The sequence below is a fragment of the Artemia franciscana genome, chromosome 1 (genome assembly GCF_032884065.1).
Source record: "Artemia franciscana chromosome 1, ASM3288406v1, whole genome shotgun sequence".
NCBI lineage: Eukaryota > Metazoa > Arthropoda > Branchiopoda > Anostraca > Artemiidae > Artemia > Artemia franciscana.
Genome location: NC_088863.1, coordinates 46,610,558 through 46,633,421, shown reverse-complemented (window position 1 = coordinate 46,633,421; position 22,864 = coordinate 46,610,558). Strand labels below are relative to the sequence as shown.

The window sequence follows — 22,864 nt, the reverse complement described above, 5'->3', positions numbered from 1 at the left end:
GATTATTTGAATTTTTACTTTACTTTACTGCTCTTTACTTTCCTCTGAAAACTTGTTTTTTGGAAAGTTTTCAAATTAATTCTCAAAAAGATAAGCCTAAGGTAGTTAAAAACGTATGTGCTTAGGAAACCCCAAACAGATAAAAGTATCTTCATCTAAGTTGCTAAAATTATAATGGCTGAGTATGTTATATAGAAGAGGAGCTTAGTTACTTGACTGGTAAAATATAAAATTTATCTAAATATCCTACCTAAGTTGCTGCTATGATGAAAGCTAAGCGTGTTGTCAAACAGTTTGTGGGAACAAACTGTAAGTAAGGAGCAATGCGGCTCAATAGTAACCAAAACTCTAAGAAACAGAGTTTACAAACCGACAGATATTTAACAGAGATATCTACAAACAGAGATATGTAAAATTGGCCAAATTTAATGTTACCCATCAAAGTCACAAGCCTGAGAAATTTATCAATTGTAGAAAAAAGGGGGAAACACACAAAAAAACCACACGTGATCTTAATGAAAATAACACCATAAGATTTAGGGTAACAGAAAACCCTACTGTGGAGGCTTCAAGCTCCTACGTACAAAAATGTGGAAGTTTGAATCTTTCTCTCAATTCTACTTTATTAAACAGTAAAAAACTTTAGCGTAAAGAGCGGGGCGTTGAGAAGTGAATAGCCCCTTTCATACACGGAGTAATTTCTGTTCGTTTTAAGTTTTAATGATGCTCCTTACTTTCAGTAAAAAAAAAACTAGTTTTTTTATTTAATTTCTGAACGTTTTTGAACTAATGCATGTTCGATTTAGGCTCTCCGCACATAAATTATTAAAATGAACTTTGCATATTAATTCTTTTTTTGGCTAAATGGCTTTCTCTTTGTTTTGATCAGACAATTTTGAGAAAAAAGGGGTGGAGGAGGCCTAGTTGCCCTCCAATTTTTCGATTACTTTTAAATTTTAACGAACGTTTTTATTAGAAAGAAATATATGTAACTTAAGAATTAACTTACGTAACGAACTTCTATATTCGTATATTTTTATTATGTATATGAGGGGGTTTGTCTCCTCGCTAATACCTCGCTCTTTACACTAAAGCTTAAATTTTGTCCCAATTCTTTAAGAACGACCCCCGAATCAGAAAGGCCATAGAATAAATAGTTGAAATTACTAAAAAATACTTTAGCGCAAAGAGCGAGGTATTTAGAAGGAGAAAAACCCCTCATATGTGTAACAATCTCTGTTCGTCTTAAGTATCAATGCTACTCCTTACTTCCAGTTGAAAAAAACTTTTTCATATTAATTTTTTCACTGTTTTTATTTTAATAATGCCAGAAAATCCCGCACCCCCTTCATTGAATTTCTCTTGACATATTCCTCCAAGGAGAGATCCTCCCACTTAGCCCCCTCCCCTCAACCCCCCGCCCAAAAAAAAAATATCCCCCTGAAAACGTTTGTACACTTCCCAATAACCATTACTATGTGTAAACACTGGTCAAAGTTTGTAAGTTGCAGCCCCTCCCCTGGGGACTGTGGGGGAGTAAGTCATTCCCAAAGACATAGTTATTATAGTTTTCGACTATGCTGAACAAAATGGCTATCTCAAAATTTTGATCCGTTGGCTTTGGGAAAAAATGAGCTTCGGAGGGGGCCTAGGTGCCCTTCAATTTTTTGGTCACTTAAAAAGGGCAGTATAGCTCTTCATTTCCGTTAGAATGAGCCCTCTTGCAACATTCTAGGACCACTTGGTCGATACGATGACCCATGGAAAAAAAATAAACACACACCCATGATCAGTCTTCTGGCAGAAAAAATGAAGTTCCGCATTTTTGTATATAGGAGCTTGAAAATTTTACGATAGGGTTCTCTGATATGCTGAATGTGATGGTATAATTTTTGTTAAGATTCTATGACTTTCAGAACTTTTATTCTATGACTTTGCACCCCTCCCTGGCTTATCATCTCCCCTTCCTCTCAAGGCCTTACTCAATCAGCTTCTAATTACCCTATCCCTACAAAAAGGGAAAAAAACATACATTGTATCCCTTGTGGTCACCCTATCAATGGGACTAGTTCGAGAGATCTTGCAAGTGCAAAAATTATTCTATAATAAACATTTCTTGTTCTCTCTTGCTGCCTGCTGGTTTCCTCATAATTGTTCTCCATCCCTACACTTGGCCTTGCCAAATTCTCAACAGCTTAAACGATTCAAGTCTGCCATTGAGAGGTCAAATGTTCAAAATTGAATCACTTCTCAAAACACTTCTTGAATCAAACAAAAAACAAATCATGCCATAAAAGTAGTACCTTAAATGATAAATACCTTGAATAAATTTAAGAATTTGACAAATCCTTAGATTGCTCCTTGCTGCAATTTAAGGTAGGAGGCTAACCATTTAACATTTACCCAATAGAGAAATATAGGTAAAATCCTAATTTAGGTTTTTTTTACCTTGTTTTTTTTTTTTTTTTTTTTTTTTTTTAATGGGGCAAGGTTTGATTATGGAGCATACTATTTGATTCCTTTTTGTGCTCTTTCTGATAGTACTAATCAATTTACTTGTGAATACACCCCCCTCTCATAATTGGTCCCAAATATAGCCCTGATAATGTGTCTCTTCATTGTATCATTATACTCATACCTTCTGGCTCCTATGCTAAGCTGGTGAACTTTTGAGTTTACTATGCATCTTTGTGTGAGGTTGAATGCATAATTTATCATAACACTACTCGAAATGGCTCGAAAAACATGAAAATTGAAGGAAATATGATAATCTGATTATTATAAATAATCTGATTATCATTGCTTGATATTATAAAGTAAGAATTAGTTGGTTTAACATTTTGATTTAGTTCTTAGATATTCCCTGGGCTATACATGGGACCATATGGAGGACAGGGTGACTTTACAAGTTAATTGATTGGTGTATTTGGAAAGAGCAAAAGAAAAGGAACTGAGTATGCAAGTAGGCTATATTCATCTTGTCCTAGTGTCAGTTATAGAACATTGTATATTTTGACCTAAAACTTCCAGAAACAGGGGAGACTTGGAGTACTTGGGACGTTTTTTTTTAAACATCACTGATTGCAAATGGTTTCAGGTGCAAGGGTAAATCCTGCTTGGTAATATAGGCAACTACAAGGAGAACGTCTGGCCCAAAACTCAGCTTTCTAAGTCATCTTGAACTTGACCAAAAAAGCAATTCAGCAGAACCCCTCAAATGTTCCAAGCATAAAACTAGTTTTATACTTGGGACTAGGTCGTTTTATACTTTGCACATAGTTTAATACTTGGGACGCCAGGGTTTCCATCTTTTTCTAAAGTCAAATATAGTCATATAATATTAGAAAAAGAAAAAAAAAGTTTACATGTTAGAAAGTTTACAATACATTATATAGAGACACTTCAATCAGAAAAATGAAGTGTCCAGCTTGGCAGCTTCTTTGCAACTTGTGACTTCTCAAACTGTACACGTCTCAAAAAACTACAAAGCTTTTGTAGCTACATATTTCTAAAAAGGAGCAACCCTATTAATGTAGCAGACTTCAATCTCACTCTCATCAACTTTGACAACTTCTCCTATGCTGTAAAATTTCTTTCCACGTTTTTCATCTTCCATGACAAGGATAAAGTCCCCACTCTGTATCTTCATTTCCTCAGTCTGATTCTCCATGGTTTCATGAGATGTTGATGGGTGTTCATATCAGCTTCACTGCCAGCACTTACACAGGTTTTTTCTTCTGAAGATGTATCAGATAAAGAAATGGTGGAATATTTCAGTTTTTTGGCCAAACTTCTCTGCTGATACCTTTTTGGCAGGCTTTTTCACCATTGATGCAGTTTGATTTTATTTGATAATCTGTCCAACTGCCTTTTCTTCAATTTTCTTTTTCTCAGGTGTGTCTGTCAACACTTGGCAAGACCCACAAGCTCTACCTCCATCTCTAGCTTTTCTTGGCCCAGCTTTGGGGAATGGTCTAATGTCACCTGGTGATACAGCACTGGAAGGATCCATTGTTTGCCCTCCTTTGGGAGTTTGAGGGGTGGTCGACATCCATATAGGCTCAATGGTTGAGACATTGCTACCAACTTCTGCGTCAGAGTCTGAGGGTGACTCTACTGTTCCACTGCCAGTTGTAGCTTCAGGTTCTGGCCTATCTGTAATTGAAGATGGTGCACATTCATCATCAGTGAATATGTCATTGTTAAATGGTGAAATCCCAGAAACACGGAATCCTGACACAATGTTACTCAGAGCAAAACTCAGTGGGTATGATGTCCCTAGGAACTGAGGGATCTCATACATTGAAACTGGAATGCCTGGGTTATTCACCATCCAGTTCGAAATTGCTCTGTTGTAATGAAGCTTTAACAGGAAAAACACAGTCTTGTCCAGTGGCTGTAGTTTGTGCAAGGTGTGTGGTGGAAGGGTTAGCATGATGATGTGACTGTCTTTTGCCAGCTGTATTGCATCAATTGACAGATGGGATTCATGATTGTCAAGGATAAGAAGACAGGGATTCTGTGCTTGTGGGCGTGCATAGGATATGAAGTGTTTCATCCACCCAATGAAGATTAAACAATTGGTCAATCCACTTTCACCTCCTCCAAAAGCCAGAGTTCCAGTGGGTGTTCCCATGGTCATTCTGGGGGTCGCTTTTTTTCTTGGGAAAACCAGGACTGGGAGAATTGTGTTTCCAAGAGCTGACAGTTGCTAGAATTGTAACAGCTTGGCCCCTCTCTATGGAAGTGCTCCTTCCAACTTGTATAACCCTGACTCGGCAACAACCTAGGTGGCTTCTGTACAGTGGTCAGGCCACATTCATCCATATTCCAAATATTCTGAGACTGAAATCTGAATTTTTCCATGATGCCCTTCAGTTTGTTGAAGAATGTGGAAACTGTATGTCAATTGAAACTTGTAGCCCTTGCAAGGCTGGTTTGTTCTGGTGTCCTTAACCTAAGTGGCGGATTTCTAGCCATAAAGCTGTAATACCAAGTTGTCCCTGCCTGTTGTTTGGCATCCCATCCTGCAGGGTAAGATATACCATTTCCCTTGGCATATCTGTAGACTAGCGTTTTAACTTCTAAAATACCAAGCCCATAATGTAGCTTAGATGCCTCAATCAGGTAAGTTTTCAGCTCAGTTTCTTGTTCAGTGGTCAAAATCTTGCTGTGGGTTATTTTTGACTGGTATATAAAAGGCATATTGACTGCATCTCTGCTAGAGTTTGTCATGTGGTAAGTGAGGTGCCTGTGTAGAAATTTTTGGACGGGCCATAAATTTTAGCAGCTTCCCGTACAGATGACTTTTTAGACAAAATATCCACTATGGCTTGCCTCAAGACTCCTTTATTGACTGGTGGGTTTTTCTTCCCCAAGTTAATGAAAACTAGAAAAAAAGACTGTTCATAGAACTTAGAGGTTGAGTTTACCTAGTCAGGATGTGAACAGAATTAATTGTGAAAAGTACAGAGATCTAGTCAGGGCAGATTTCAAGATTTGGTTGTAGATTCTATATTCTTAGTACTTGGGACATGTCCCAAATACTACTACTGGGGACTGTCCCAAGTATAAATTAAGGTGTGTATTGACACAAAAAAAAATATAGCTTAGTGTTCACAGTAGATAATGCAGATATTACTGGCTACATATCATTTCAATGTTCATTGCCAATACATAGTCATATTTTTCTGTGAATACCTGCAATGGCACACTTGCAACTAACTACACAGATTTTGGAAATCTTAGAAAATACACTTACAAATTCTTTGTTCACCTCTCTCTTGACAACCACATGGGTTACTGAAATAAAAATTTATGCAGATGCCACCTATGAGTGGTTATTCAGAGGGCAAAATACCATTGGAAATGCTAGATGACATCTTGCAGATGAAGGTGCTGTCCCAAGTACTCCAAGTCTCCCCTATATTGGAAACCCTAATGATTTACTGTGAAGGTATTTTCAAGTACCTATCTCTTTTTTTTTGTTCTTCAAGAAGTATTCAACCAAAGGGTACTGAGCTTTGATGTCCTTTTAAAGGCTAATCTTTGAGCTACATAAGTGAAACCTTGCAAAAGAGATCTTATATTCAGATAAAACACAGCCAAAGTGTTTTGAGCCTTAGACCTTTGCTGAATCCCAATTTATAAGGTTTTTAAGATTAATAAATCCATTCCTACAATTTTGGAAAAACAACCCATAGCATAATTTTGTCAAGATCCTGGGGGGGGCACAGTTGGAGTCAATTTTCCCAAATCCTGTAAAAATAAATTGAGTCATATAGTGTAATAAAGACAAGATATACAAAATTGACCAATTCCTCTGGATGCATGAATTATGCAGACTCATCTTAGTTTCAAAACAGTTTTTGAAGGAACAAAATTTCAGCTGGAGGGCAGACTAAAGTCTTCAGGGAGCAGTTGTTCCCCTATACCATAGCAAATTACGCTCCCTGAAACTAACCCTTGGATCTGGCTTAAGCTTCAACTGAAATAACAAGATTTGCACTTGCAAAAACTAAAGCCAATGAAAAAGACACAAATCTAAGAACTAGGGTTAATTTTTTTGGGGGTAAAAATCAGATAGCCTGTCATGTATATAACTGGTAAAGGTATTTATTAACAGAATATTCAGAGAGACAAGAAAGAAACTTACCTCTATAATCAGAATATCATCCTGAATTGGAATATGATATTTATTCCTATCAAAAATTTATTTTCAAGCCCTTTACAGACACTCAAAGATGACACTTTTTCTCTTAGCCTACCTCTTTTAATCAGAAATTCATTTGGATCCAAATATGACATTTGTTTCAATTGCAAAATCAATTTTAATCTAACCTTTCTAACCTCACCAAATATATAGTGTGTATTATATATTTCCTATATATTTATTGATTCTCAATTTTATAGCCATCAATTCAATTTGAGGGTAAAACAGTTTGACAAGATTAATGCTAACATAGGTATAAGAGCTGTATCTAAAATAAGGGAAAAAGGTATCATCTTTGAAGGTCTGTAAAGGGCTTAAAATTAAATTTGCAACAGAAACTAATGTAATAATTGGATTCAGAATGAAATTCTTATTTAAGAGGTAAGTTTGTTTATTGGCTATCCATATATTCTGTTAATATATAGGCTACCATTGGCTTACCCTACCATATGATCTTCAAAGCCCTTGAAAAAAGATAAGGGCAGATAAAGTAGCTTGGTAGCCCAATACTTTCTCATGGGACATACTTTAGTCTGTAGATTCATCCCTGAAAGTTTCATTTTCCTAACCTAAATGCTTCCTGAGATAGCGAGAAGCCAATTAACTAGAATTTAACCCTTTAAAATACCTCCCCAGGATACACTTTAGCCTGTAGACATACCCTTGAAAGTTTCATTTTCCAAGCCTAACCCCTTTCCGAGATAGCAGGAAGTCACTAAACTAGAATTTTACCACTATTTTTATTATTCCATTTTTGTCTTCAGAAGAACTGTTCTCCTATACTGTTACTTCTTTCAAATTGGCTTTTTGGAGTCCAAATAATAAATAATGACATATAGGGTCTAATTAAACGTAAGTTCAAAGAAATTGCTATAAACAGAGGCCAATTAAGACAGTACAAAAAAGAGAAAACGAAAGACTTAACCAACCTCAACATCTTTTTTCTTTTTTAATTTCTTTTTGTCCGCCATTTTAAAATCAAATTTTCTTTCGTTTCTTTCCTAATATTCTGCAAGTAATTTTATGCCAACGTTACCTGAATGAAATCATCTGTCTTTGATACTCTTTTTGTTCGGATTGATGGTTGAAAAAGTTTGCTCAGCAGATGTGGAACGATGAATGAAAACAAGTAGGCTTGAAGTGATATATCTGAAGAGAAAAAACGCTTTAGTTTTGTAGTTTTTAGAAGTTTTAGAAAAGATATCTGTTCTCTTTAAACTGCCCTTGTGTTTCAGGAGTCATTCAAAAAAAAAAATGGGGTCAACAGTCAAAGTTAAGAGTAAAGAGCAAAATATGAAAGAGGGAGCAACCCTTTTTTATTTGGAATAAGTCCTGTTTGTTTTGATTTTTAATGTTGCTCCTTGTGTTCAGTTGAAAAAACTTGTTTTTTAATCTAATTTCTGATTGTTTTTCAAAGAATGCTGGTAAATATGGCTCACCCTCCATGAAAGATTCCCTTTCCTCAAAAAAATACCTCCTTGAAAGTTCCTCTTACACAAAATACACCCCTCTCACGTAAAGTTTCTATCAGACAATTCTAGCATCGTTGAAAATTTTCAGAAAATTTTTCTTAGTACACTTTCACTTGCGAAAATATTTATGTTCTAATTGTTTCTCTGATAATTCCAAAAAATCCCTCTTTCATTAAATTTTTTCATGGAAATCATAACCCGCAGAACTTTTCCCTCGAAAAATTTCCCCAAAGCATCTCCGCTTGCAAAAGTGAAAAGGCAAAGACAAAGTTAAACAAATAAAAATAATTTCGGCTAGGAATTCTATCAATCCTCCTCGGTATAGAATTTACCCTGGAGAGTTAGACCCCGAAATTTCCCTCCACAAGGAAAATGATCCCCATGAAAACTATTGCCCAGCACGAAATCCCCCGTTTACTATAAAAATGTTTGCATGCTCCCCAATAAGATATATTATACGCAAACAACGAGCAAAATAAATAATTAAAGATATATCCCCTGGGCCTGAGGATGGATCATGTTATTTCCAAAGGAATGAGACTTGTCTAACAAAATGGCTACCTCAAAATTTTGATCAGACGGATTTCGGGAGAGATGAGAAGGGGTGTAGGAAAAAGCATAGTTGCAATCCAATCTTTTTGGTCACTTAAAAAGTGCGCTATAATTTTTTATTTTCCTTTCAAATCAGCCCTTTCTCGATGTTCTGGGACCATTGGCTAGAATCGATAACCACAGGAGGAAAAACAGATACCCGTGATCTTTCTTCTGAGAAAAGATACAAGTTCAAGATTATTGAAAATAGGAGCTTGAGACTTTTAGAAGAGAATTCACTGATATGCTAAATCTGATAATTTGATTTTTATGAAGATTTGTTGACTTTTAGGAGGTGTTCCCCCATTTTTAAAAATCAGGCAAATATTCTCATGGTCCTATTAAGGGTATTTTCATGGATATTAATGTCATTTTTATGCGTATTACTAAGCTCAATGACTCTTATACAAGTGGAAGCAACATAAAAGCCAAATTATTTGACATATTTATTGCAATTGAAATTCTTTTTTTCAAGAGTTTCGTTTACTGTTTAGCCGGTTCGTTCTTTACTTACAGTTCGTTACCATGAACTTTTTGATTTCTGAGTTAAAATAATTTATTCAGAAAATCGACGAGGAGGCAGGGCCTCAATTGTCCCTGGACATGGCTGTGCCCATCCCAGAGATACTGTAGTACCGGTTTATCGCATATAGGGAGCATAACGTGCCCAAGCGTTAATAAAGTTTCCAAAAAGTGAGTTTAATATTTTAGGCCCTAGTTAGGGACTGTATCTAATATTAAGCGGATAAAAACAGCTACTATACTTTCACCTCATTCAAAAGGCTAAGAAGTGATAATAGACTAAATTTTGTGGAGGAAAATGTCCAATGGGTTTGTCAAAACTTTCATCTTGATTTGCAATGTTAAACTAACATTCAATTAACCTGTCAGTTTATCTTTGGTTTTTTTTTTAATAGCAGAAAACACTTTTCACTATCTCGAAGTTCATTTTAAAGGGGAAAAAATCCAATTTGTCAATGGGGCAATGGTCGATGGTTCTGTAATAAAATCAGATTTTCCAATGTTTACTGTGTAAAGAAAAAATGTTATTCACAGATGAATTCCAAATTTTGACGACTTTTTTTCAAAATCAATTTTTGTAATAACTTAATAGATTTTAAACGTAATGTCAAAATGCTAATGTGTCAATCACTATTTTGTCAGTAGTTGTTTCTAATAATCCGTCATTCACTAGGAAAAACATCCATAAAGGTTAAGGTTACTTATTTAAACTATGCAAAGTTTCTTGCACGCCTTTTGCGCCGAACCTGCTATTGATGGGTAATTTGTGTTTATTCTTTTATTTTAGTGTTTTCAAACATTCAACATAGGTTTATTCTTTTCTCTAATATTCCTAAAACCGTAGATCCCCGTCACAAAAGATGAATAGGTTTTAATAATAATGGAGCTATATCATTCCTCTTGTATATACCAATTTTCAGTTTTGGACAACACAGAAATATTGCTGAATCTTATAAAATTACATTACCTCGAGTTATTATTTTTGAGTAAAAAAGAGCTTCTATAAATTGTGAAAACTTTCAAAAAAAGATATTTACATATCAGCTCCCTCTGATAAATAAAGACAGTGATTTATGAATATTTACGCTATTTATTTTATGACTGTAATTCACCTATACTTACTAGTAGATTATCGCTTGGTGTAAAATAATGAAGTCAAAAAGATTTGTACTATTGAAAAATATGGTTTAATATATAGAATAGATTGTATAAACGCCTCTCTGGAGAGAGGGACAAGGAAGGAAAGTGCGGCGACACAGTCTTAGTAATGAAATGGCAAAGTATTTATTTTTAGTAAAAGGAATTTTTGATAGTTGTTCAGAACAGTTTTATGATTACTTACTTTGACTTAGATCCTCCAATGCCCAGCATTGTATAGAGCAGCAATGGGTCACCCCAACTTAAAAGGATCCTGCTATCACAGCTCACTTAGTGATGACTGTAGATCTCTCACTTCATTTTTAATGGAACAAACAACAGTAGCCCATTGTCTAGCCGTCTTATGGAGGTTCGAAGAGGTCCAGAACTAAGCATCAACGAATGTCCAAGGGACTCTATGACCCAAAACAATCATAAGTTTTCTTTGAAGGCAATTTTTTTCAAATATAAGTAAGTTTTTTTCTACACCTGGAAACCTTTTTTGTTTTATTATAAGGACCAATTTTATAATAAGGATCTTTTAGGGCTAAAAAAAAACTTGCAAAGAATATTACACTTGTATTCCAATGTGAATAATATTTTCTAGAATAGTATTAAGAACACCTCTAGTTTCCACGTAAATTAGGCCAGAAATAAATTTTACGCAACCGTGGCAAGCTAGTCTTCTGATTGATGGCTTTATGATTTCCTAGATATCGTCACAGAGACGTTCTGCGCCTCCTTTTCCAAGCGTGTCTCCTACTTTTCCTCTTCCTGTTACATTTTATACAGCGGTGTACCGAGCCGTTGTAAAATTTTGTCAGACTAACGAAATTTACTGAAGGTCCATATAATTTATATTGCAAGAATCCTTATTCACAAAATACTCCTCTTTTGCGAGATTGGTGTTCTGTATAAATATAACTGAGGTAAAGTGGGACAATAACCAAAAAAGTTTTGAATTATTAAGATCTACATCAAGTTAGTGATAAAACGATTAATACATTTTTGTGGTGTTAAGCCACGTTTAAACAATCTAATTGATACATGTCAAACACGCACAAAGCTCTAATAAACCCACATAAGAATTTAGTGTGGCTTCTTGTTTACCAGACTTTTCACAAATCAAAGCTAGGAACAACGCAAGTAACTTAAGAGCATTGAAAATAAGGTTTTACCCCTTAAAATGGCCTTTTGGAGGGTCCACCAGACATCTATGTTTTTGAGCTTGTGTATCAAACAGTCCGTGGTAACAAACTGTAGTAAGAAAAGTCTAAAAAATGGAATTTTGGTACCAATAGCTACATCAAAAGAATCACATTTTAATGCTTATATTAAATATATAAGTTTCATCAAGTTTAGTCTTACCCATCAAAAGTTACGAGCCTGAGAAAATTTGCGTTATTTTAGGAAATAGGGGGAACACCCCCTAAAAGTCATAGAATCTTAACGGAAATCACACCATCAGATTCAGCGTATCAGAGAACCCTGTTATAGAAGTTTCAAGCTCCTATCTACAAAAATGTGGAATTTTATATTTTTTGCCAGAAGGCAGATCACGGATGCGTGTTTATTTGTTTTGTTTTTTTTCCCAGGGGTGATCGTATCGACCCAGTTGTCCTAGAATGTTGCAACAGGGCTCATTCTAACAGAAATGAAAAGTTCTAGTGCCCTTTTTAAGTGACCAAAAAAATTGGAGGGAACCTAGGCCCCCTCCCACGCTAATTATTTTCCCAAAGTCAACGGATCAATATTATGAGATAGCCATTTTATTTAACGTAGTCGAAAAACCTTGTATCTATGTCTTTGGGGACGAATTACTCCCCCACAGTCCCCGTGGGAGGGGTTACAAGTTTAAAAATTGACCAGTGCTTACATATAGTAATGGTTATTGGGAAGTGTACAGGCGTTTTCAGGAGGATTTTTTGGTTGGAGGTAGGGGTTGAGAAGAGGGGAATATACTGGGGGAACTTTTCATCAAGGAATGTGTCATGGGGGAAGAAAATTTCCATGAAGGGAGCGCAGGATTTACCAGCATTACTTAAAAAAAAACAATGAACAAGTTTTTTTTCAGCTGGAAGTAAGCAGCAGCATTAAAACTTAAAACGAACAGAAACTATTACCCATATGAGGGGCTCACCTCCTCTTAATACCTCGCTCTTTACGCCAAAGTATTTTTACTAATTTCAACTATTTATTCTGCGGCTTTTGTGATTCAGGGGTCATTCTTAATGAATTGGGACAAAATTAAGCTTTAGTTTAAAGAGCGAGGTACTGACAAGGGGGCGAACCCCCTCATATATGTAATAAAAATGTAAGAATACAAAAGCTCTTTACGTAAGCCAATTTATAAGTTACGTATATCTTTTACTTATAAAAAGATTCGTAAACAATTAAAAGTTCTAGTTGCCTTTTTAATTAACCGAAAATCGGAGGGCAACTAGGCTTCCTCCCCCGCTCTTTTTTCTCAAAACCATTCGATCAATATTATGAGAAAGCCACTTAGCCAAAAAGAAATAAATATGCAAATTTTGTTTTAATTATTCTTCTGCGGAGAGCCAAAATCAAAACATGCATTGATTCAAAAACGTTCAGAAATTAAATAAAAAAACTAAGTTTTTTAAATGAAAGTAAGGAGCGACATTAAAACTTAAAACGAACAGAAATTACTCCGTATATGAAAGGGGCTTTTGCTTCTCAACGCCCCGCTCTTTACGCTAAAGTTTTTTACTGTTTTAAAATGTAGAGTTAAGAGAAAGAGCCAAACTTTAGCGTAAAGAGCGGGGCGTTACTTTCATTTAAAAAACTTGTTTTTTTTATTTGATTTTATTATAGATTTAGTGGCCTTACTAATAGTGTGCTTGGCGGGTGTTTCCAAAAAATATAAGTTGGATACATGTTTGTTGGTAAATTGGCAATGAAAATAAATATATAATTCTAACTAAAAACACAGAAGGTAAACACTAAGAAATGAGACCAAATATTGAGGCTCATGAATTCAATTTGCATTCTAATAAAAATAAATTTCATTTCATTCTAGTTTTATATTGTACAGAGTCAGAAATAGTATTAAGCTTTGAAGATGAGTGACTTCTTGCAGAGCAAAAGACTATTCTGTATTTCTATTTTTCCTATCTAATTGGACCATTTTTGAGTATATCATAGTGCAAGAGGTGAAATTCGAATCAGCAATAATCAAAGCGTGTTCTTTTGAATTGGTTATGGCGTCACAACAACAGCAATCACGCACGCTCTTGCAGATTTTACCAACGACTGAGTTCAAAATTAATTTAAAGGAATCCTTTGTAAACTTTGTTTTCGATTCTGATTCGTTTCTAGAACAAAGTACTAATAATCGTTTCCAGGTAGAGTTTTTGCTCGAATTTGATGACTCTATGGATTTGTATGACTTTGAAACTGTTCAGTAGCATCTATGTCAAAAGAACATGGTGTGCAAAACATGGTTGTGATCACGAATGGGAGAAGAGTGATTGACAGGACTTGTGCTCATAAACATCCACAGGGACATATACGACGACATAAACAAAATTGTCGAATATTTCACTAAGAAAATCCAAACGAAACGTTGAGCTTGTTAATAATTTTACCTCTGACTTAATTATTTATAGATGAATCTTTGAAATATACTTAAGTTGAAACCTAAGATGTAAAATTATCCCAGAATATGTAAAATTTGTTCTTACTTTAATACTTTATACCTGTAACCGCAGTAAAAACTGGTCTTCATAAAATATGTAGCTGATCAAATATTGTCTAATATAGCCCAATTTTTATTGTTCTATTCTTTAGCTCACATACCGCTTACTAGGTTCATATTTATGACAAACCCACTTTTCAGCCTTCCCCTCCACGATTTAAAATTGTTTAAACTTTTCGAATTTTCAGATTAATCTATACTTTCAACATGTTAAAAATTAAATAAATGCATTTGATAGAACGGTTGGCTCCTACTGTAGAAAGTGAGCCACTTTACAGAACCATCCTTAATTATAGGAGGTAAAATATGAGTTTAAGATTAACAGGGACATTTTTCCGCAAGAAATAATACACATTAAACCTCTAGGGTCAGGTTTACAGTCGACGTAACCGAACGTGATGGAATATGAAGGGAAGCCAAAACTAAATGAATGCTATACTATTTTTGTATCTTTCCCTTCACTCATATTTCTCATCAAAGTATATCACCCAGCTTAAGCAACAAATGAATAAGTGTGTTGCTATAGTTGCAATATTCAGTGCGAATTCATTACGGATCCATTGAGGAGCACCTACTTGGGGTGTTTACAATACAAATCGTTTAAAAGATTATTGCTGAGTCAAGGAGGGGTGATGTCCCACTTTTCCCTCTTAACACGGCAGTCCCTCCCAAATCAATGCTCTGGATCCGTGCCTGCTTCACAGACATATTTTTTCTGCATAAAACTGTTGCACAAAAAAGTAGAATTGGCTTATAACAATTGCTTAGAATTAAGCTATTGAAATTACATTAACAATCGATTGATAAATTCTCAGCAAATTTTTTCCTGAAAATACATCCTTCTTTTCCTCAATATACTCATGGACTGCGTTACTGATTTTGATTTTGTTGGACGATGAAACTTGCAGATGAATCTCCTTGAACAAGACATGCTACGATACTCAGTCAACATTTTGAAAGCCTGTTACGAAGTATGTATATCCAAAGGTGGAGTGCGTTGGGAAGAGTCTCTATTGTTTTTTTTTCAAATGGGAAGTAAAAAAAAGGTTGCATACTCTCATAATTACACTTTAATTATTCTTTCCATTGGATACTCAACCATACCTTACGGAGATTTGAAGGAAAAGTATTTGGTAGAAATGTCAGCTTGAATAATTTCAACTACACAGACGATGTAAGCTGTCTCGTACCGGATCCAAAACTTGGTCCAGTAAATGCATGATCAAGTAGCATATTTCTCAGCCAACATTAACCTACAAATAAACATCAAGAAAACTAAAGCTTTTGATTTGAACCTCACGACATATTATGAGCTTAACCTTACTTGCTACGATTTGAAAAAGTAACAGTTTCGTTCATTTGGGAAACGAGGTAAAATTCATTGGAGATAATGATCAAGATTTCGATTGGAGAATATTAAGAGCTTGAGTAGTTTTCGCTCCGCTTTGCAAACACCTTTGAGTTAGTCGAGAGATTTGCTTTTTAATGAAAATATGCATATCAAACAGTTCGTGGTAACAAACTGTAGTAAGGAGCGACCCGGCTCAATAGTAACCAAAACTCTAAAAAATAAAATTTTGGTACCAATAGCTACATCAAAGAATCGAATTTTAATGCTGATTTTAAATATATAAGTTTCATCAAGTTTAGTCTTACTCAACAAAAGTTACGAGCCAGAGAAAATTTGCATTATTTTAGAAAATAGGGGGAAACACCCCCTAAAAGTCATAGAATCTTAACGAAAATCACACCATCAGATTCAGCGTATCAGAGAAACCTACTGTAGAAGTTTCAAGTTCCTATCTACAAATATGTGGAATTTTATATTTTTTGCCAGAAGGCAGATCACGGATGCGTGTTTATTTGTTTGTTTGTTTGTTTGTTGTTTTTTTCCCAGGGGTAATCGTATCGACCCAGTTGTCCTAGAATGTTGCGAGAGGGCTCATTCTAACGGACATGAAATGTTCTAGTGCCCTTTTTAAGTGACCAAAAAAATTGGAGGGCACCTAGGCCCCCTCCCACGCTGATTATTTTCCCAAAGTCAACGAATCAAAATTCTGATATAGCCATTTTATTGACCGTGGTCGAAAAACCTTATAACTATGTCTTTGGGGAAGACTTACTCCCCCACAGTCCCCGTGGGAGGGGTTACAAGTTCAAAACTTTGACCAGTGCTTGCATATAGTAATGGTTATTGGGAAGTGTACAGGCGTTTTCAGGAGGATTTTTTGGTTGGAGGCAGGGGTTGAGAAGAGGGGGATATGCTGGGGGTACTTTCCATCGAGGAATTTGTCATGGGGGAAGAAAATTTCCATGAAGGGAGCGCAGGATTTACTAGCATTACTTAAAAAAAAACAATGAAAAAATAAATATGAAAATTTTTTTTCAGCTGGAAGTAAGCAGCAGCATTAAATATTAAAACGAACATAAATTATTACCCATATGAGGGGCTCACCTCCTCCTAATACCTCGCTCTTTACGCTAAATATTTTTAGTAATTTCAACTATTTGTTCTGCGGCTTTTGTGATTCAGGGGTCATTCTTAATGAATTGGGACAAAATTTAAGCTTTAGTGTAAAGAGCGAGGTACTGACGAGGGGGCGAACCCCCTCATATATGTAATAAAAACATGAGAATACAAAAGTTCTTTACGTAAGCTAATTTATAAGTTAAGTATATCTTTTACTTATAAAAAGATTTGTAAAAAATTAAAAGTTCTAGTTGTCTTTTTAATTAACCGAAAATCGGAGGGCAACTAGGCTTCCTCCCCCGCTCTTTTTTTCTCAAAATCATTTGATCAAAATTATGAGAAAGCCATTTAGCCAAAAAAAAAAAAATATACAAATTTCGTTTTAATTATTCCTCTGCGGAGAGCCGAAATCAAAACATGCATTGATTCAAAAACGTTCAGAAATTAAATGAAAAAAAAAAACAAGTTTTTTTAAATGAAAGTAAGGAGTGACATTAAAACTTAAAACGAACAGAAATTACTCCGTATATGAAAAAGGCTTTTCCTTCTCAACGCCCCGCTCTTTACGCTAAAGTTTTTTAATGTTTTAAAATGTAGAGCTGAGGAAAAGCCTCTTTCATATACGGAGTAATTTCAGTTCGTTTTAAGTTTTAATGTCGCTCCTTACTTTCATTTAAAAAAAACTTGTTTTTTTTATTCATAACACAAAAGTCAAGGTATTCTTACTTTATGGTATGGTATTGAATCGTAGTCCATCAAGGCAAATCAGGTGCGTATCATTAAATTAATGACATATTCAGTTGCAAGTTACGCTTAATGGTAGGTGTAACTAACAACCACATACCATCAGTAACAGCAATGCAATCGACATTGGTAGTTCACGATTGCAGTCATTACAAAAGGTAGTTACATCTAATGGCAATTTTACCTGTTACTGAAACAATGTCAAATATGACATATTAAAGAAAACTTTTGTTTGTCTTGGATAAGTCTAAAATTATTTAAATCAACGTTTATAAAGTTGCCATGAACTTTATAAAATATTATCTAAGTAAAATTTTTGGTTTTAGAGATAGTTATTATTTTTGACTCGAAACACACAAGAAAGAAAAATTAAATTCCAAGAATAAATTTTGCAACATATATAGAATAAGAAAAATTAAAATTTCCAAAAATTAGCCAGTTTGATAAATGTGCACATCATTGTTCAAATGGCCAATGCGATTTAATCTTTCTCTATAAGTAATATTTATAATCCTATTACAGAATAAATAAAGCGATACTGCTCAGGACAAAGTCATATAAAATACAACAGCAAAAGGCAACATAATGTCCCCAGTAGCATCCAAGGAAATTCCCCGTGATTTTCTTAGGTGTCTGATTATCCAGTGGCACATCTCCAAAACAGTGCTGATGATCAAGGAAAAGAATGGTACAAAAGTTTGTATATTTTACCAAACTTTTGTTTAACAGGATCAATGTTTCAGTCGCGTGAAAAAATGTGTCTGAGGAATAAGGTGAAACTTTTTTTCAGTAATACGCTTCTCTCATGGACACTGACAGTAAGAAGAAATTACAATACAATAATTTTCAGAAAAATGAACTTCCAGGAGCCCCCTCCTAAGAAAAAACAACGGAAGTGCCATTCCTAATGGCACTTATCATTTGGCTCATCTGGTTGTGATACAATGTTGCCATCTATCCTTGAAAATTTATGGTAATTACACAGCCGTGTCTTAACTTTCCGTTTTCGTTGGCGTTGCAGAAAAACTGAAAAAAGTATCATAGAAGTGGGTAGAGGCAATTCCATCTTATCTTGAAAATGAGCGAAAGCAATAATGTTGTCGCTGTAAGTTTTGAAGCCACTATGTTAATTCAAATGTACCTGATAAAATAAGCTGGCCCATTTGATTGATAGAATGTTAATTTTTTTTTCTGAAATGTCCCCTGCTGTTTTTCCAGTAAAGTTAAAATCCTAGTTTGGTGATTTTGTTTAAGGAACAATCTTAGTAAAATAATGTTTTACGATTAATTTCATTATTTTTTGCTGTATCCAAATATTGTTTCATGTCACAGCTGTAGGCCTAGTAGCCTAATTTGATAGTGCTTTAAAATGAATCTAGGCCACTAAGCATGGACAACAGGCTCCTGATCTTTGACATAGCTTATATAGGTTTAAAAAGTTGAGATTTGCTAATTGTTAAGACTAGGCTAGTTGGAATTGGCTAGCTGTTTTGGAAGAACTTTTCCCCCCTGAAATTTGACTTTAGCCTTTGTAAGTACAGCTATTCAAGCTTTTGAAAATGAAATTCCTATGGTTTCAGCTGAACTTAAAACTGTAGTGTTAAAATTCTAGACAAGTTACTTTTTACTGTTTTGGAAAGTAATTAGGTTAGAAAAAAGAAACTTTCATGGATGGATCTACAGACTAAAGTATGTCCTAAGAAGGTATTTTGTGTTTACTAGTATTGATATTTGTGGATGTATGCTACTTTTCATTATCTTGAAAAGGGGTTAAGATAAGAAAATGAAACTTCTGGTAATGAATCCAGGGCAAAAAACCAACTCTGTGATGGTATTGTTAAGCTTCTATGTTAACTCTCTCCTGGTTTTTAAGTCATTAAACTTGCATACTTGAAAGGTGCATAGCCTACCTGTTGAAAATTTCATCAATCAACATTTTTATCTTTAATTTTCAGTTTCTTTTTCTCTGGTTTAAGTTCTGAAAATGCAATACCTGTTGTTTAAGTTGAATCTTAAGCAATATAGTTGGTTTTTATGGCACATGGTATTTACCAAGTGACATATAGCAATTGCAAATTCTGTCTGTTTGTTGGTCTGTCTGTCTTGGTTTTGCTAGTTTAGACACTTCCAGATAAACAAGGAAAATGAAATTTGGCTGGTGTATCAGGGTCCAGACCAGATTAAATTACAAATAGTTGTTTTCCTGAATTGACCTGGAGAATGGCTAATTTTGAAAAATTAGAAAAAATGAGATATTTTTGTGAGATATTTGCAATTAGATCTTAATGAAATTTGATATTTAGAAGGATATTATGTCTCAGAGCTCTTATTTTAAATCCTGACTGGATCTAGTGACATTTGGAGAAATTTTGGGGGACTGGAAATCTTGGAAAATGCTTAGAGTAGAGAGATCAGGATGAAATTTGATGAAAAGAATAAGCACAAGTCCAAGACACATGACTGACATAACCAGACCTTATCTGCTCTCTTTGGGGGAGTTGGGGGTATGTGTAATAAATCAGGTATTTGTAACTTATGAATGGTTGATAAGATCTTAATGAAATTTGACATTTTGAAGGATAGATAGATAGATAGGTGTATTTTAAAGCCAAATATACTGCCATGAACACAGTAAAAAACAAAAGACACAAATGATGTAAACTTTGATCAGCATTCATCATAAAACACTTAAATGAAACACTGCATTAATCTAATATTATTACTTAATACTTGAAAAAAGGGTCATTGAAAAGAACACTTAATGCTTGGAACAATTCATAAATAAAACATTGCATTTACCTTATACTGAAATTTTTTATTTATTTATTATTATTTTTTTTATTTAACAAAATTTCCAGATACCTTGCTACTCTACAAATAAACTGAGGCAACATACTATTTAAGACACCTGGAAGTATCAACTTATTATTTCCAAATATCCCCAATGCACTAAATAATCCTCTTTAACTCTGAAAAGCAGGCAAGTATATTTGTCTTCATTGATAAATCTTTTTTTAGAATGTTTTATAAGTCTTGCACTAGTTGGCAGGCAGTTAGCCCCAAGCTGCATCCACAATGTCAAATATCTAGCTGGTAAATTCAGCTTAAAGTAGAACTCCTGCCCATAAACCACCTTAACATCTTTGTAAAACTTTAATGTTTCTGATTTTTTTTTATCTCCTCACTCCATTTTTGAATCATTTGATTCTCTAGTACTATCTTAATCTCATTCTCCCAATTTGTATTTATATCTATTGGTCTTCTGCCTTCTTTCCAAACAAAGGAAAATTCTGTTTTGTCTAAAATATCTTTTATTTTTAGTGGCCATGATCTTTTTTCCCCTACAAGAGTAAATCTTTATATGCTGCCTTAAGCAACCTGTCACTCAGTAACTGGACAACTTTCAACCAAAATTTAATCATCAAGACTAGTCTATAATTTATTAGTGGCCATATGCCTAGATTGCCATTTAACAACTGGGAATGAGTTGTTCTATGCAGCCCAAACAATCTCTTAAAGCACCCTAATTGAATACTCCCTATCTGAGCTGCTCTCTCATGCCCCCAAATCTCTGCTCTGTAATGTAGAATGGGTATTATTCTTGATAAAAAGACCCTTTTATGTAATGACACATTCTTTATTCCCATTACATTATTCCAGAAAATTGTAAACATTGCTGCTCTTCCCTGGTTTAACATTCCCTTTGTATGAGAATACCATCTTCCATTACTTTGAAAAATATATCCAAGATACTTAATTTTATGCACAACTTGTATCTCCTCTCCCTTAAACCAAAATTTACTTTCACATTTATCATTCCTCTTGTTAAATATAATCATTTTTGATTTTTGAACATTTACCTGCAGGCACTTCATCTTTAGATAATCATCTGTTAAATCCAGGAGCTTCTGTAAGTTATTTACCAAATTCGCCACTAGAGCAATGTCATTTGCAAACAACAACACTGAGAAGTTTATATTCCCTAATCTCACTGTTGGAGCCCATTTTTTTGCTAAAAATTCAACAATTATCATTAATAAAAAGACCAAAAAGTCAAGGTGACAAGGCACTTCCCTGCTTTACTCCTTTCTTAACTTTAAAAGGTGTCAGAATACCCAACCCACATACTCTTACTATTGAACTCGTTTCAACATACATATTTACAACCAAACAAATGAAACAAGAATGTAGCCCCACATCATGTAGGCTTTTTTTAAGCAGAACTCTATTGACATTATCAAACACTTTTTTTAAGTCCAAAAATGCAACATATAACTTATTTTTTTCTGGATCCATACTTTTCCATTAATCCACTTAAAATAAAGACTATCCATAGTACTATAACCTTTTCTAAAACCTCCCTGTTCTTCTTTCATGACTCCAATACCCTCCAGCCAATCATTTAACCAGCTATTTAAAATCTTCTCTAAGATTTTGCTAAGTATAGGAGCTAAGGCTATCAGCTTGTAACTCTCATGTTCCCTGGCACTCCACTCTTTAAATATAGATACATTATCAATATCCTTCATGTAGAAGGCCATACTCCATCACTAATAATTCTATTAAATATGTAAACTAACACAGGTAATATCAGGATATTTTGCTTCAGGGCTCTTGTTGTAAATCTCAACCAGATCTTGCAGCATTCAGGGGAGTGGGAGGGGGAACCAGAGATCTTGAAAAATGTAAAAATTTAGGTATCTTTATCTTATGAATGGGTTATCAGATCTTAATTAAACTTGATATATAGAAAGATCTAATGTTTCAGGTGCTCCATTTTCAATTTGAATCAGATCCAGGGACATAGGGGGCTGGAGGGGGGGAAAAGAAATCTTGGAAAACACTTGGAGTGGAGAGACTGGGATGAAACTTGATGGGAAGAATTAGCACAAGTTCTAGATATGTCATTGACATAATATGAACAGCTCCACACTCTTTGGGGAAATTGGGGGGGGGGGATTTCCAGTGCTTTGGCAAGTTCAAAACCCGTGGATGTGCTAAGACAATGAAAATTGGTAGATGTGTCAGGGACCTGCACAAATTGACTTGATAACAGTCATTTCCCCAATTTGAACACCTGGGGGTTGAAGAAAGAGGAAAAAATTAGGTATTTTTAATTTACAAGTGGTTGATTGGATCTTAAGACATTTTGATATTTAGAAGGACTTCATGTCTCAAAGCTCTTATTTTAAATCCCAGCCAGTGTTAAGCCTCTGATTTTCCTTTTAAATCAATCTACTGATTCTTAGAATTTTGCTGGAGCTCATGCCATATGAGCTCTTAGCTCTTGTTTTTTTCCAAGTTTAGGAAATATATTTTTAGATCTCTGAAACCTTGTTTCTTCTTCTTGTTCATCTGTTTCAGCAAACAAGGGTTTTCAGTCAAGACTATTAAGCCCAATTCCCTTTGATTCACTCTGTGGGATGAACAGAGCTACTGATTTGGTTGCTTCTTATTTATCTTGAATCTGCTCAGATTTCTTTCAGTAGATCTTTTGA

General features: G+C 34.7%; 2 protein-coding genes, 1 long non-coding RNA gene and 1 other non-coding gene across 4 annotated transcripts in view; 1 reads left to right on the top strand and 3 right to left on the bottom strand.

The window, feature by feature from the left end:
- Nucleotides 1–22,864, bottom strand: part of LOC136030606 (uncharacterized) — a 311,523-nt gene that overhangs the window by 27,698 nt on the left and 260,961 nt on the right. The gene's annotated exons all lie outside the window — the stretch shown is intronic.
- Nucleotides 1,432–7,758, bottom strand: LOC136030590 (uncharacterized). Its single transcript, XM_065709662.1, has 2 exons — nucleotides 7,642–7,758; nucleotides 1,432–5,389 (listed from the first exon to the last, which is right to left on the bottom strand). The coding sequence occupies exon 2, from the start codon at nucleotides 4,640–4,642 to the stop codon at nucleotides 3,845–3,847; it is 798 nt and encodes a 265-aa protein (XP_065565734.1). The 5' UTR covers nucleotides 4,643–5,389; nucleotides 7,642–7,758; the 3' UTR covers nucleotides 1,432–3,844.
- On the bottom strand, nucleotides 9,378–9,570 carry LOC136033825 (U2 spliceosomal RNA). Its single transcript, XR_010619029.1, has one exon. It is a non-coding gene; the product is annotated as a U2 spliceosomal RNA (small nuclear RNA).
- LOC136030586 (cytochrome b-c1 complex subunit 6, mitochondrial-like) overlaps nucleotides 18,351–22,864 on the top strand; it is a 42,537-nt gene continuing 38,023 nt past the window's right edge. The window contains exon 1 of the mRNA XM_065709659.1: nucleotides 18,351–18,471. Coding sequence (XP_065565731.1) covers nucleotides 18,445–18,471 — 27 coding nt within the window. The 5' untranslated portion in view covers nucleotides 18,351–18,444. The remainder of the gene's footprint in view (nucleotides 18,472–22,864) is intronic.

What these genes read in the sequence shown, in the direction of transcription:
- LOC136030590 (XM_065709662.1), bottom strand. Translation starts at nt 4,642, where the DNA reads ATGACCATGGGAACACCCACTGGAACTCTGGCTTTTGGAGGAGGTGAA.